Below are 14,390 nucleotides of genomic sequence, written 5' to 3'. Positions count from 1 at the left end.
AAAGACAAAACTAAATGATTACAAAAGGGTAGCACAAGAATAGGATCGAACTATAAAACATTGCACACGATGACAATACGAAAGATAAAAATAACAAAACAAACAAAACTGATGAGGCATTTCAAATATTTGGACAAAGATCTGTAGAGTTCTGAATCTGAGTTTTTAGGAGCCTACGTATACCTTTTTGTGTCAAAGAACTTAAGGAACTTTTAAATATTGCATTATTTACCAGAAGTTTAAAAAAATATTTATTAGAACAAGGAAGAAAAATTTGTGAAAAACATATAAATTTGTTAATTTAAAAGTATTTAATTTTGATGACTATTTGAGGTTAAAAAAAGAAAATCCATATAAAAATCTCGTTCTAGTTTCACTAAAAATGTTCATAGTGGGTTTGTTGAAAAATAAGATAAGGATGCATTAAATAAAAAGATCGAAATGGAAGGCATAGTATAAATACTACTTATTATAGATAAGCATTTAAATCACGTACAAATCTTCAGAATTTGAGTTTGATCTTCAAGCATTGATAATGATAGATACTTGGATTATATACAAGTTATTTCACTTTAATTCTAATCCAGGAGATGATCTTCAGTCTATCAGAATTAAAGACTATGATGTACTGGATTAAGATTTATTGAGGAAGGAAAAGAAATCTGGAAGATATCAAGAAGTGGTTGAAAATCATTTATGATGGTTATCTCTTAAGAATATCTCTTAGAAATAAATGTTTTAGTTTGTGATCCTGTGAACTTCAGTTTAACATTCTTTGGCACTCATTGCTACGTGTAATTAATATTTAAATTCTACTTATTTACTTTAACCTTTTCAGATATACTATAGAACTCAAACGTCGATATAGGAAATACATTTAAAAGCTTAATCATGTTTGCTTATGTTGACACCCTTATCTTAGTCTAAAAACAGGTGTAATAAAATGATGACCATTGGCTTTCAATGATTTTGCATTACATTTATTTCTTTCGTTAATGTTTATTCTTCATTCTTATTTCATCTTTGATAAACCTTTCGTCCTTTAGTTTCACTTCAACTGTTTATGTTCCTTAAGTTTATTTTCGTTTAAACAGATTTTTAAACAGATTATTTCATATTATATATAGAGATCATTTAACGGTAACTGAAGAGTCAATTAACATTAAATATTCCTTGATACTTATCAGTATCTGTGATTGATCTCTAGATTCTACTTTCAAAGATTATTTACCTTTGCTTTCAACTATAGTTTACTTTTATTTTTTATGTGTTTGTTCTTGTTCCGCTTCTTCAACTTCTTTTTTATTGCCTTAGTTATTTGAATTATAAGGTAAGCTGAGTTATATATTTAATGAAAAACCCCTTTGTTACTCTAATATTTAATTGGATTCTCTCGGCAAGAATACCATGGAATTTTCTCCATATAATTAAACAATCCATGCAACACTTTTCCAACATAAAAGGTAAATGGAAATAAGGATTCTTAGGTAGTAAATCTTTTACAATAAAACTCAATACTAAATGTTCAACATAATATAAGTTTATTAGGGTTAAAAATATAGCAACAAATTCATATGGTCAAGCTTAGTTAGCAGCCCAGAGTAGTAATCGTAGGTATCCAATTTTGTATCAAAGCCTTTTCACTAGGAACAGCATTTAGTGTGGCCTCTAAATTGAGTCCGACAATGGCACTGATGACAGAACCAACCAAAGCCCAAATCGTATTAAGAATTGGAACCAGCAATATAGCGGCCACCAGTCCAAGAAGGTTAAGAGTGGTGAGAACCAGAGTTAAAGTCAAACCGATCAGTCCGCCTAGTAAGTTAAGACAACCAGTGAGCAAATTAATCACGATATTTAATCCTGGGATTAAAATATTGATGATGATACGTCCTGTAATCGAATTTAATAAAAAGAAAATCACCCTGATTAAAGTGGCCCAGTAAACATTAACACTTGTAATAGTAACACTAATAAATACAGACAATAAAAGAACAATTCTTACGACCAAATCAAGGACAGTAGTGACGATTCCAGTTAGAACCAGGGTCAATATACCAGAAATATTCACGCCAGCGACAACGCATGTTCCATTTTGTAAGCTCATGAAGAAGTTGAGCAAAATGCTCCATCCAGCTGCGTTATTCCAGTTACCAACTTGCCAAGAGATCAAGTTAAGGATTGCAGTTATAGTAGCACTAATACTTAATACTCCAGTAATGTTAACACACACTCGGATGATGATGAGGAGACATGCGTCAAGGTTAAGCAATCCAGTGACCAAGCCGACGACAGCAGCAAGGATTCTGATGACTCCATTAACACCGGTATAAACACCACCTCCAAGTAGTACACAAATGTTTAGGAAAATGCCTATGTTGGTAGCGACATTTCCAAGCAGGATAGTCAGGTCGAAACTAACTCCAATTACTAAAAGTACTTCAACTAAAGCTTTGCAGCCATCACCAGCAGTCAGGAGGACTTCCAAGACGATGACTATACCTGAAAATTTCAAAATTAGTTAGCAAAGCTGTGTCTCATTTTGGTTGTTATTGCAGAGTATCTCGTTTATTATTAAGAAAAGAACTTTTTGTGTAAGACTTTTTTCTGAGATACAAGATAAAGAATGTCAAAATGATGATATCAAATGTCAAATGAAGTTAATTTGCTTGGGCAAGTTCATAAAGAACGGTCAGCTTATATCTTTTTTGATACGAGTGAAAAATTACGGATTTTTTTTTAAGTCAAACTGAATTCAGCTCAAGAATATTCAGTTTCAATTAAAGCTCATCGAGAATTCATAACTTTTGCATTAATTAAGAGACATTGCAATTATTTGGTACTTACTAGCACTGACAAGGGCTGCCAGACTTGTTGCAGCAGTACCAATCAACAATACAAGTCCATCAAGAATGGCCAGAAGGCAGCTCAGATCCCCAGTTAAAGTAACCAAAGTGGAGCAGGTAAGATTCAATAACCCTTGGAGATCAACAGAAAGAAGAATAACGATTCTACAGCAGATGGTAATGGCAACAGAAAGGGCAGAAGTTAAATTGGCACTAATCTGCAATAATAAAAGGAGTATTATTTAATATTCATATCACACAATTTGCCCTTACGGTTTGATTGGTTTGAACATCCAAGCCTCCCATAACTTTCAAGCAGATGTTAAGAACGGTCGTTCCAGGGTTATTTTGGTTTATGACATTGTTGGTGGTCAAGCCATAAATAGTTGACAAATTACAATCTGAAATTAAAAACATATAAATAAAAAAACAACAATTAATGAAACTAACTCATACTGTCAATAAAGTTTTTCAGATTTGTGCTGGAAGCGTTCCAAATTCCCAAAGGTACATGCAAGGCAACGTTGATGTCACACTTAATGACGATTCCAGTACCGTCTCCATTACAAAGTAGACAAATGCCTACACTTATATCGACTATAAGGCAAATACCTCCAACAGAGTCACAAATAGCTAAAAATTAATTTAAAAAATAATATCTTCAAATTTGAATAATATAAAAAAACAAGCACCTATCACATTGGGATTATTTGCAGGTCCGTAATATTGTATTGGGTTGGCTGTTACACCCTTAAGTTCATGTGGTTTAGCTGCTGTCTCATCAGAAAAGTCTCCCAGTTTACTTAAGTCCCCTAAGTTATCTTTAACGCCTTTAATCAATTTAAAAATGGGAGAATCCAGTCTTTGGGCGTTAAGATCTAAGGACTCTTTTCCTGCAATCCATGCTATAAAAAAATTGTAAATGTAGCACCAGGGAAGTTATGTTGAATATTTAAAGCTATATTGAATATATATGAGTTGGTACTTACCGTGGGCCAAAGGACTAAGGGCCAAAACGCACAAAAACAGGGCAAAACTTTTAGAAGCCATGGTAAGATCTGTACTACTGGTGAGACTGGATCGATATGCCAAACTGTACCAAAAAACGCCCTTATATACCGATAAAGTGTCGCAAAAATCGTTTTTCTGATTTCACAAGACGTTTATCTTCTATTGTTTTTTTATGCTGTTGCTAGCCGAATTTTGACAAATTAGAAAAACCCGATATAATTACTTTTTCATTGAATGAAAATGCATTGTTTATTGTATTTAAATTTTTAAAGTTAAATTTGATCTGAGTACCTACCAGAAGTCAATGCCCAAAGCATCTTTTAATTATTTTTGTTTTGGTAAAGAAGGTACTTACCTGAAACGAAGTTGTAATGGCGGAAACTACTTCATAAACGTACTCCCAGGGAGAACCACTGATATCTGGTCTGCAGGGCGTTAGCAGGAAATTCAGCCCCAGTAGAGGTACTAAGAGAACAGTAGCTCTGAAAGAAGAAAATCAAATTTACTTATATCAAAAAATCCTCAGAGAGAAATTTATACAGGTGGGTCATTTTAATGGTTATGTTTAAGTCTTAAAATATATACCAAATAGTCAAATTAAACCTGGATTAGTAATAATGAGCAGCTTTTTCTTAATACTAGAGTTCGTTTTATTAACTTAAAAATTGTTTATATAAGTAGAAGATTTAACAGGATTCTCTATAACAATTTTAAAATAGTATCAAGCAATTAAATAATATATATAAGAGTCTACACAGTCAGTCAAATAGAACTTATATTTTAAGGCCAGTACTAAAACAAGATCTTTGTCAAATGTTTTAAAAAGTAATTGTCTTTGAAGAGTAAGAAGATGGCTAGACTTAGAGATTAAACATGTATATAGTAAACGTAGCATTTTAGAGTTAAAGCATTAAATAGGATGAATAGAATAGCAAGCATGGACTAGAGAACAATTCGTAATCAAATTGATGATTAATTATCTTACATGTTAAGGCAGCACTAATTAAGGTAGTACAGCACAAGTTAAAACTTTCGAGCCCAACAATTACGTCAGTACTTTATTATCTTCTTTGTTTGGCAGCATTTCTCTAGCAGAAGCTTTTGAATATCTGATTGAACTTTTGGAAGGTAACGGTTTTTATTATATCTGAGAAATAATTAAATAAACACATTTTTGCCTATTATTAAATGTTTTTCAGTGCAATAATTCGCACTATGAGTAACTTAAAGATACCGGAGTTAAAAGCAATAAATATATTCCAATACTTTTCACGAGTTTGGTTAGATATATCGATAATATGTTTGCTATATTCGACAAGAGCAAATGCAATATTGATTTTGAACTTTGAAGAACAACTCAATAACATCTTTCTTTATTCGATAAATTTACCTTCGAACAAGAAACAAATAACATATATTTCTTAATATATCATTCAGTATAATTAAAAAAAAAAAAACAATTAAACCAATAGCTAGGGTCAATGGTTATAACGGTAGGATTCATAAGCTGATTAAAAGATATAAATTTAAAGTGAATTCTCTCTTAAGAAAGGGATTTGATAGAATTTCTTAAAACTTCACGGTCTACTTTCTCAAATTAAGGGGTTCTTGTTAACTTATGCTTGTTAAAAATCCATGAATACATCGATGTTAATGGGAAGCGAAATTTACGTTAGGCTTATTAACTAAGGCTGATTTCCAACAGTTCCATAAATGACATTGTTATCTTATTTTACTCTTAAGATTTTTCTTTGTTTCAAGAAACGTAATGATCCTGTACAATAGTAAAATGTAACTGCAATATGGAAACTTGAGAGATAAAATGAAGACTAAGAAAAATTCGAGGTCTTTGAGATTAATTGTAACGCTTGTGATAAGAAGTATATAGGACAAACAAAATTAATTAATGTATCTGATGTGAAATATGGAAGAGTAGAAAAGTCAAGTTTAGATGAATACGCTGTTTTAAATACTGTTTTTTTTTGTAGGAATTTTTAAATTAAAATTACTTAAATCAATTATTAGCAATCGAAAATTAAATGCATACGAAAGTTTGATAATATTCAAAAAGAGTTACTTATTATATTGGGTATTACGTCACTTATAGAAAAAATCAATTTAGAAATTTTTATCTCACACGCTCAACAATTATTGAAAAGAAGAAGAAAATAGACTTATTCACGTATTTAAAAGAAATATGAACTTAAATCTGTAACGATACCGTTCGATATACTTAATTTAATTTAAGTTCAATAAGTTTTAAATACAATAATTTACTTGAGGTATAATAGATTTTTTTATATACCTAGGAGCTGAGGTTCAATCTATTAATCTCTGAGCTCGTTTCTTCTTTTCAATATCCTACCTAACTTTGTTATGAATATTATAATTAAAAAACGATAAAATACAACAAGAAGACCTACTTTTTTTAAAAATACCTAATTTGAACCAACGTTTCGGTAGTTATATCTACTACCGTTATCAAGGTAATTAAAGTAAAATTAAATTAAATTAAAAATAAAATATACTTATCTTTCAAATTTTCAGTAATCCAGTCTCATCAAAATTTCTTCCTAATTCGAAAATACTTTATATACTTTTTTATATGATTTGACGGTTTATTAATAGTTTGACAAACTATTTTGAAAGATAAGTATATTTTATTTTTAATTTAATTTAATTTTACTTTAAAATTTAAAAAAAACTATTTTTATTGCATTACACACGCATGACAATATTATTTTATTCTATTTCTATAATTTTCATTCTTGTGTTTTTCAAAATGTTTCTGCAAAATTTGTGCACTCTTTCGGCCAATTCTTGACCCATAATATTGTTCGGGTCCTTTTCTATTAGTTCTTCGGCGCAACACAAGGCGTCTTCATACATTTTAAGACCTTCTAGCGCTTGGCCTTTTCTTAACAACGCTTTCAAATTTTTCCTATCAATGGCTAAAACTCGATCACAATCTTGTATAGCCTCTTCATATTTATTTAATTTCAAATATGTTAAACTTCGGTTATTTAAGTTCGTAACATTAGCTTTACATAAGATGCTTTGGGAGAAGTGCTTTAAGGCCAACTCATAATCTCCGCTTCTGAAAAACTCCCTGCCTTTATCAAGTTCTCTGTTAAACATAAACATCGCTTCGGCATCAGTGGAATAAGCGTTAAAAGACACCGATTTAGAAAGTTTTCGTTTGTTGGCACCACTAAGCCCACCCATAACGAATTGATTCTGCTGTTGAAAGATAAGTTTGTCAAACTATTAATAAACCGTCAAATCATATAAAAAAGTATATAAAGTATTTTCGAATTAGGAAGAAATTTTGATGAGACTGGATTACTGAAAATTTGAAAGATAAGTATATTTTATTTTTAATTTAATTTAATTTTACTTTAATTACCTTGATAACGGTAGTAGATATAACTACCGAAACGTTGGTTCAAATTAGGTATTTTTAAAAAAAGTAGGTCTTCTTGTTGTATTTTATCGTTTTTTAATTATAATATTCATAACAAAGTTAGGTAGGATATTGAAAAGAAGAAACGAGCTCAGAGATTAATAGATTGAACCTCAGCTCCTAGGTATATAAAAAAGTCTATTATACCTCAAGTAAATTATTGTATTTAAAACTTATTGAACTTAAATTAAATTAAGTATATCGAACGGTATCGTTACAGATTTAAGTTCATATTTCTTTTAAATACGTGAATAAGTCTATTTTCTTCTTCTTTTCAATAATTGTTGAGCGTGTGAGATAAAAATTTCTAAATTGATTTTTGCTATAAGTGACGTAGTATCCAATATAATAAGTAACTCATTATGAATTCGTCACAACAATACAGATTTTACTTAATATTCAAAAAGCAGAAAAAAATCTTAATAAAGATAAATGTCAAATTCTTTATAATCGATTGTATTTAGTTTAGTTAGTGGTTAAACTTTGTTCTTTAGTAGTATTTGTAATTATTGGTTAGTGATAAAACTATTTTAAAGAAGGAAAATAAATTGAAAATAAAAAAAATTATGAAAGAATATGAGGGATTCTTTAATCATGTGTACTAAAAAATCCTGAATATTCCAAATAGATCTTAAAATTTTGAAACAAAAATTTGACATTTAACTTATTTAATAATAATAATTTTTTGTCTACGCTTTATGCTAACTATAAGTAGCAGACAGCAATTTTGCACTTTCTGAACCCTTTTTATAAAAGTGATATTTACTTATATTAAGAAGTTAGGAAAAATCTTGCTTATTTCAGCAAGGGAAATTTTTTAAAGTTGAAAAATGACATTTTAAAATTTTGAGTTAATTTTATTTTTGGTATTTAAAATTTTGAAAGAAAAGTGCAACACCAAATTTTCACTATCAAAATGAAGTGTATTCTTTTATGGTAAATTCCACCACACATTAAACTTAACCTTGCGCTCATTAAAAAGCTGAGACCGTAAATTGGAAAAATTAAATTCTAATATTTAAAAAAAAATATATACGGAAAAATTATATAAGCAAATAAATTTATTTAATATTTCGTAACTTTAGAATCCTGGAGATGCATTTTTTATGCAAAACTTCGGGAATTTTAAATTATGCCTGGACTTTTATTTAATAGATGCCAGTACAATTAAAATCCGACAGCTATTTTGAATAAAATATTTAAAAAATTTTAAGACTTGATAATCCATTTCAGCTACAATTTTACGGTAATTTAGGCATTTATCCTAATGCAAAATGCTGTAAATATGGCAAAAAAAAAGAAAAATCAATATTTTTACAATTTTTTACGTAATATTTCATCTTAGATTCAAGAACACCGGTAATAAGTAAAATTTAATTAATTTTTCCGTTTTTAATATGATAATACCTTTGTACCAAATATCTAATATATAATATAAAATAGGTAGATACTTTAGGCAGTAATATAAGTGAAATGCGGTAGAGATGAGAAAGGGTAAAGCAATTCAATATTTTTTCAATTTTTATGTAAAATCGTCCAATTTTAGGAGAAATATATAATAAAATCATACTTTCTACTATATTAAGCTTTAAATGGCACCCAAACTACACCCAACAAGTTTCCTCTCATTATTATTATTCACATCAATTTTCTTCTGTAAATAGTTGTTAACACGTTAACTGCCATAATGTAAAGAAAAAAAACAAGTCCCCGGCGTCATTTCTTTATTTATCGATTTTTTACATAATAAAAATAGTAAAATATATAAAATTGATAATAGTTTTCAAAAATTTATATTTTTTTCATTTTTCTTTTTGAGTTTTAGATTATGGCACTACATTTGTGCCATGAAACCTAAAGAGTATAAAATTTAATTATGCGCCATCATGGCACAGATATTGTGCCATAAGATATTGTTGACAAATCTCGACAGGATTCGACTTGAAATATACATGTGGTGCGCGTTGGCCGTCACAGCTGACCGATTAGTATGCTTTGTTTTGTATAAGAGTAAACAAGTGCAGACCGCAATTTAGTTATTTTTTTGGTGTTGTATGGATAAAAAAACTTTTAGTAGTGTATTTCATACAATCATGGGTGACTTTGACAATTATCAAAAATATCTACAAAAGGGAGATATTTTTTCTGTCTAAAGGTCTGAAGAGCCAGACCCATTTGGTGAAAGCTCTGACTCTTATCAACCATCAGAGAGTAGTCATTCTTCGACTGATGATGAATGTAGGCCAATTCCAAAAAGAATGAAAATTCAGGCACAAAAACAAACTAAATCTTTTGATAATCCAGTGCCATCAACATCCGCAGGTAAGTGTCAAGTAAAAAATAATGATAGTTTTAACTAAAATTATCAGATTTTCTCAGAACTCTGAGAAATTTAAAAAAATCGAAAACATACATAAAAAGCAAAAATACAGAAATATTAAAATAAGAAATCCAAAAAACTAACAGAAAATAATTTCAAAAAGGGAAAATTATTATGGTTGTGAGGGCAAATAAAAATGGTATATAAAGTTGGTGTTTTTTTTTTCTTTCAGACATCCATACCCTGTCATTTTCGGCCAACGTCGATAACACTATTAAAAATGTTATACGTCAATATGCTGAGCTAGGTTCCAGTGACAGCGGGGATGACGCTGACGGCACTGAACCTATTACTGGTAATAAACCCGATATTATTTGGACAAATGTTACTGGCACAATGCTAAAAAAATTTAATTTTATGATCGATAATACTGGGATTAATCCTGAAATTTATTAGCATTCTTATGATAAAGAACCTTATGATTTCTTTAGAATTTTTGTTACGGATGAAATTTTAAACCTAATAGTTACTGAAACTAATAGGTATGCTTATCAACTCAGGGGAAAAATTAATTTGCCTAAGTCAAGATTGTATCAGTTTGTTGATGCATCTGAAGAGGAAATAGAATTATTTTTCGGTATAATATTATGGATGGGCTTGGCTAAATTTCCTAGCCTATCTGATTATTAGTCCAAAAGTGTCCTTTATCAAAATGAAGTAAAGAAAAAAATGCTCCGCAATAGATTTGAACTTTTACTGAGAACTTTACATCTTAGTGATAACGAAATCCCAAATTTTAAAAAAACTGATAGATTACGTAAAATAAATCCACTGTAATATGGGTATAGTTCAGTTAAAATGGAAGGAGAAAAGGGATGTTTTGGCATTATCGACTAAACACACTGATGAACAAATAAAGACAAAAAATTCGCGAGGCGAGGAAAAATACAAACCGGCAATGATACTTGACTATAATAAAAGTAAATCTTTTATAGATATATCTGATCAACTAAAATCGTACAAAGCTTGTCTTCGGCGAGGTGTGAAATAGTATAGAAAACTTTCTTTTGAATTTTTTGTTAAGAACGTCAATTGTAAATGCTCATATTCTATATTCTAAAGTTACTCAACAGAAAGTTTCTATAACCAAATTCAAGGAGATGATTGCAATGTCCATGTTGTGTTTTGATAAAGATGAATTTTCCAAGGAATCAAGAACAGACAACAGCAAGGTACAAGAAAACCATACATTAGAACATATAAAAATCCGCCGTAGATGTATTGTGTGCTATGCCAATGTGTCCAACGAAATCGGTGCAAAAGCTGCACAATAAAGACACTAAGATCTACATATGAATGCACTATTTGCAAAAAAAAACTTATTGTTTAAGTTGTTTTTTTATTAAACATAAAAGTTCTTTGATTTAAAAACAATATTTTGTCTAACTCTTAGCAGTATTATACATTCTAAATATTTTGTTCAAAGTACTAAATGTGAATAAACCTTTGTTTTTTAGTTTTTTATAATTACAGCTGTTTTTTTAATTAAAAAATAAAATTCTTAGGGTTTTTATTAAATTGGGTATGTGGCGCCATGCCTTATAAGTTCCCAATCCTTCCAGTTAGTAATCACTGCTCTTGTGGCTCAATGTTTGTACCAACAGCATGAAGTCAGAGTGATGGGAATGGTCCATATGCTGTACCATAAAACCTAAGCCAATAAATTTTTGTGGCACACATATGATGCCATGTGGCAGTTAACGTGTTAAACCTAAAATCCAAACCATTTTTAAAAATACCCTTAAAGAGGCATAATTTATCATTTTAATAATTCCATTTGACGCCCTTATACAAGCACTAATTGAGCACTGACTGCAATGCCATAATACACCCCTATTACCATACAAACTAGATCCCTTAATGCTTAGTTTACTTGCAAATTGCCTGGATGCATTGGCTACTGGCAGAGTTACAGCTGCCCTGGAAGATTTCCATTTAATGAAATGGCACATTTTAAGTATAAAAAGTTCTACTTGAAGCCTTAAATTAATTAAGATGAAAAAATAATTTCCTATTTTACGCCAGCAGAGTTTCTCCAATATATTTTTCCAGGCGTGACAGGATGTACAGACCTTTTTACTGACGGGGGTTGTTTATAGAAAGAATTGGGACGTCGGATATTGGACGGAAAATAGGGTAAAGGACCTTATAACTCAATCAATATTGAGTTTGAGCTAGCAGCTGCTGCATTATTATGTTTCTTTAATACGTTTTTGAGTAAATCCACCTAATGCATTTGCTATTTTTACCTTAGTGCTTGAATGGTGGATCTGGATGCCCCGCTGGAGTTCTGTCCGTTATTCGCCGGTCCCCTTTTTAATTTTAAGATGACCACTCTGATTATATTTATTAAGAATATTAAATTTAGGCCTATGGTAAGTGCTACAGGTACTTGGTAGATTATGTCGTATTTGAACTCTTTCATCCAGCACCTGAAAATAAATAGAACTAGAGAATTAAAATATACAATTACTTAAAAAATAGATTGTTTGTAATTTTTCCTTTAAAAAAATATCAATAATTGTCGGAATTCTAAATTATTATTTTTAATATTCTCCCCATATAATAATTACATTTTGTTAAATGGTTGGCAACATGGTTGAAATACATTATGCGCATCTCTGAAAAGACGTGCAAAGAGCATATTGGATTGCGGTATTGCCACATGAAAGATAAATTCTTACACTTTAAGAATAAAAAATACGAAGGTAAATCTTTTATTTATTGTAAAAATATTTTCTTGTCGAAACTGTTTAATTGCATTTCATTCCTATGCCTAATTTTTGATTAAATTATTGGACTATCATGTAAATTAAAAAATGAATAAAGTAAAATTTCCAGTCTTGCTTTACTAAAATACCTAGAAGCATTTTTTTTTGTGAAACTGAGCAGATTTTGAAAAGTTAAAAAAAAAACTTTTTCTGTTCCTATCCCAAGGCAAATATTTCAAATATTGCAATTTCTTTCATTGTAAATAAAAAATAGGGAGTAAGAAGACCATATCTTGCGCTACAAGAATACTCATAAGCATTTTCTTGTTAAACCAAATATTTGAGAGACCTAATGAAATTTCAAAAAATCACATTTTTGATAATTGTGTTTACTAACACGCTTAGTTTTTTTTTCTAGAAAAGCAAAATTAATTAATTTCCGAAAAAAAAGCAAAATCTTTAATATGAAACCTCTATTGCGCTATAAGAAATATATAAGACTAATGGAAAGTCGTCTTTTACACGCAAAAAAACAATAAATGATACGTTTCTGAAACCATCTTTAACTTGGCAAAAAAAAAGACAAAAGAAGAAAACTTGCCAATAAAAGAATAATTGATGGCCGCTTTTCCGATAAATTACATTTTACTGACATAAAAACGGGTCGTAGATAGACGTCAAAACGAATATATATTATTTTTCTTGTGAAAAATTGATAAAATTTTAGATTGATTGAGCTCCATTTGACAGGGGTTTGAGGGAAAAAATAACATGAAAAAGCGATCATTCACTGACATTGGTCACATGATTTTAATCCTTTAATTTAGGATGATTCACTCTGGTACATATTAAATATGAACATTTTGGGGTGCTTAGGTCGCCGACATGGCAATGTTTAGACGGACCGGAAAATTGCGGTATTCCTTGGATTAACCGGGATGCTGCTGTTCCTGGTAAGACCGGGGCGTTGCAAGTGTCGGGGATCGGGATACCCAGCATTTGATATTTATTGCTTACTTATTTATGTACTCTTGCTGACTAAATATGTTGTTGAATTAGGTTTATGAGCATTATTATTATTATTATATGTATTTTTATTTTTATTAATTTTTTGGGAAATTTGTGGTTTTTGTATGTAGCTATCCATGCTAAATAAAGATGATTATTATTATTATTTTTTTTTTTGGTACTTTAATGCAACCACTTCAAATCATTCCTAATCTTACCAATGCAATAAAACCCCACTTGAATCAATGAGCATTAAACAAACAAAAATTTCCTTATTATTTTATGGATTTTATCACAAAGTCAGACGTTTTTGACCTACGGCAATAATAACTGGTTTAAAATATCAATTAGGATATTTTATCTTAAATGATATGTCTGTGATGTTTTTGACCGATATATTTTTGGGGAAGAACCATCTAATCTGAGAGGAGTAACAAGTTATTGTTGTAAAATTGCACTTTTGACTTTGATTGATTTCAAAAGTCGATTAAAAGAAAAGATTTTTATTTTCATTGCTAAAATTACCAAAAAAAAATCGTTTTATTTATAAAGTCAAATATTTTAACGCATTTCTTAAACGTGACTAAAAATAAAAGAAAATTAGCAATATTTATCTGGAATCCTTTACCTAAAAAATATACATCTATAAGTAAAAAAATAAATTAAATACTGCTTATTTTATAATAAAGGTCATTTTTAACATTTCATATAATATGAATTTTAATTTAAATTAAATGCTTTTTGTCTCCTCGACAAACTAATTCATTCTCAATTTACTATAACAATTCAATTAGTGAATTTCTACAATAATGTAAATCATTTAAATCATCACAAAATTAAATTCGCTCTGGCTAAATTACGTAAAGGCTTCCAATATATTCAAATATTATCCTATAATTTGAAAGGGCTTTTTTGTAGGATTTTCCAACATTTAGCATTAGAGTAATCCTCATCAATCTAGACACATCAGT

The 14,390-nt window shown here is 29.7% G+C and overlaps 2 protein-coding genes and 1 long non-coding RNA gene across 7 annotated transcripts in view; 1 reads left to right on the top strand and 2 right to left on the bottom strand.

The window, feature by feature from the left end:
• LOC126742054 (calcitonin gene-related peptide type 1 receptor) overlaps nucleotides 1-14,390 on the bottom strand; it is a 106,824-nt gene that overhangs the window by 8,203 nt on the left and 84,231 nt on the right. For all 5 annotated transcript variants that reach the window (XM_050448577.1, XM_050448580.1, XM_050448579.1 and 2 more), the window contains exons 8-9: nucleotides 11,950-12,132; nucleotides 4,213-4,339 (exon numbers count right to left, since the gene is read on the bottom strand). In XM_050448577.1, coding sequence (XP_050304534.1) covers nucleotides 4,213-4,339; nucleotides 11,950-12,132 — 310 coding nt within the window. The remainder of the gene's footprint in view (nucleotides 1-4,212; nucleotides 4,340-11,949; nucleotides 12,133-14,390) is intronic.
• On the bottom strand, nucleotides 1,519-4,002 carry LOC126742053 (uncharacterized). The gene is made up of 6 exons (XM_050448576.1): nucleotides 3,836-4,002; nucleotides 3,539-3,751; nucleotides 3,303-3,479; nucleotides 3,120-3,247; nucleotides 2,848-3,064; nucleotides 1,519-2,502 (listed from the first exon to the last, which is right to left on the bottom strand). Exons 1-6 carry the CDS (start codon nucleotides 3,894-3,896, stop codon nucleotides 1,589-1,591), a joined length of 1,710 nt encoding a protein of 569 aa, XP_050304533.1. The 5' UTR covers nucleotides 3,897-4,002; the 3' UTR covers nucleotides 1,519-1,588.
• On the top strand, nucleotides 4,252-13,585 carry LOC126742056 (uncharacterized). The gene is made up of 2 exons (XR_007662474.1): nucleotides 4,252-4,399; nucleotides 13,288-13,585. It is a non-coding gene; the product is annotated as an uncharacterized LOC126742056 (long non-coding RNA).

Source organism: Anthonomus grandis, chromosome 11, assembly GCF_022605725.1.
Source record: "Anthonomus grandis grandis chromosome 11, icAntGran1.3, whole genome shotgun sequence".
Lineage (NCBI taxonomy): Eukaryota > Metazoa > Arthropoda > Insecta > Coleoptera > Curculionidae > Anthonomus > Anthonomus grandis.
The sequence above is the reverse complement of the archived record's forward strand: the minus strand, read 5'-3'. Positions and strand labels throughout refer to the sequence as shown.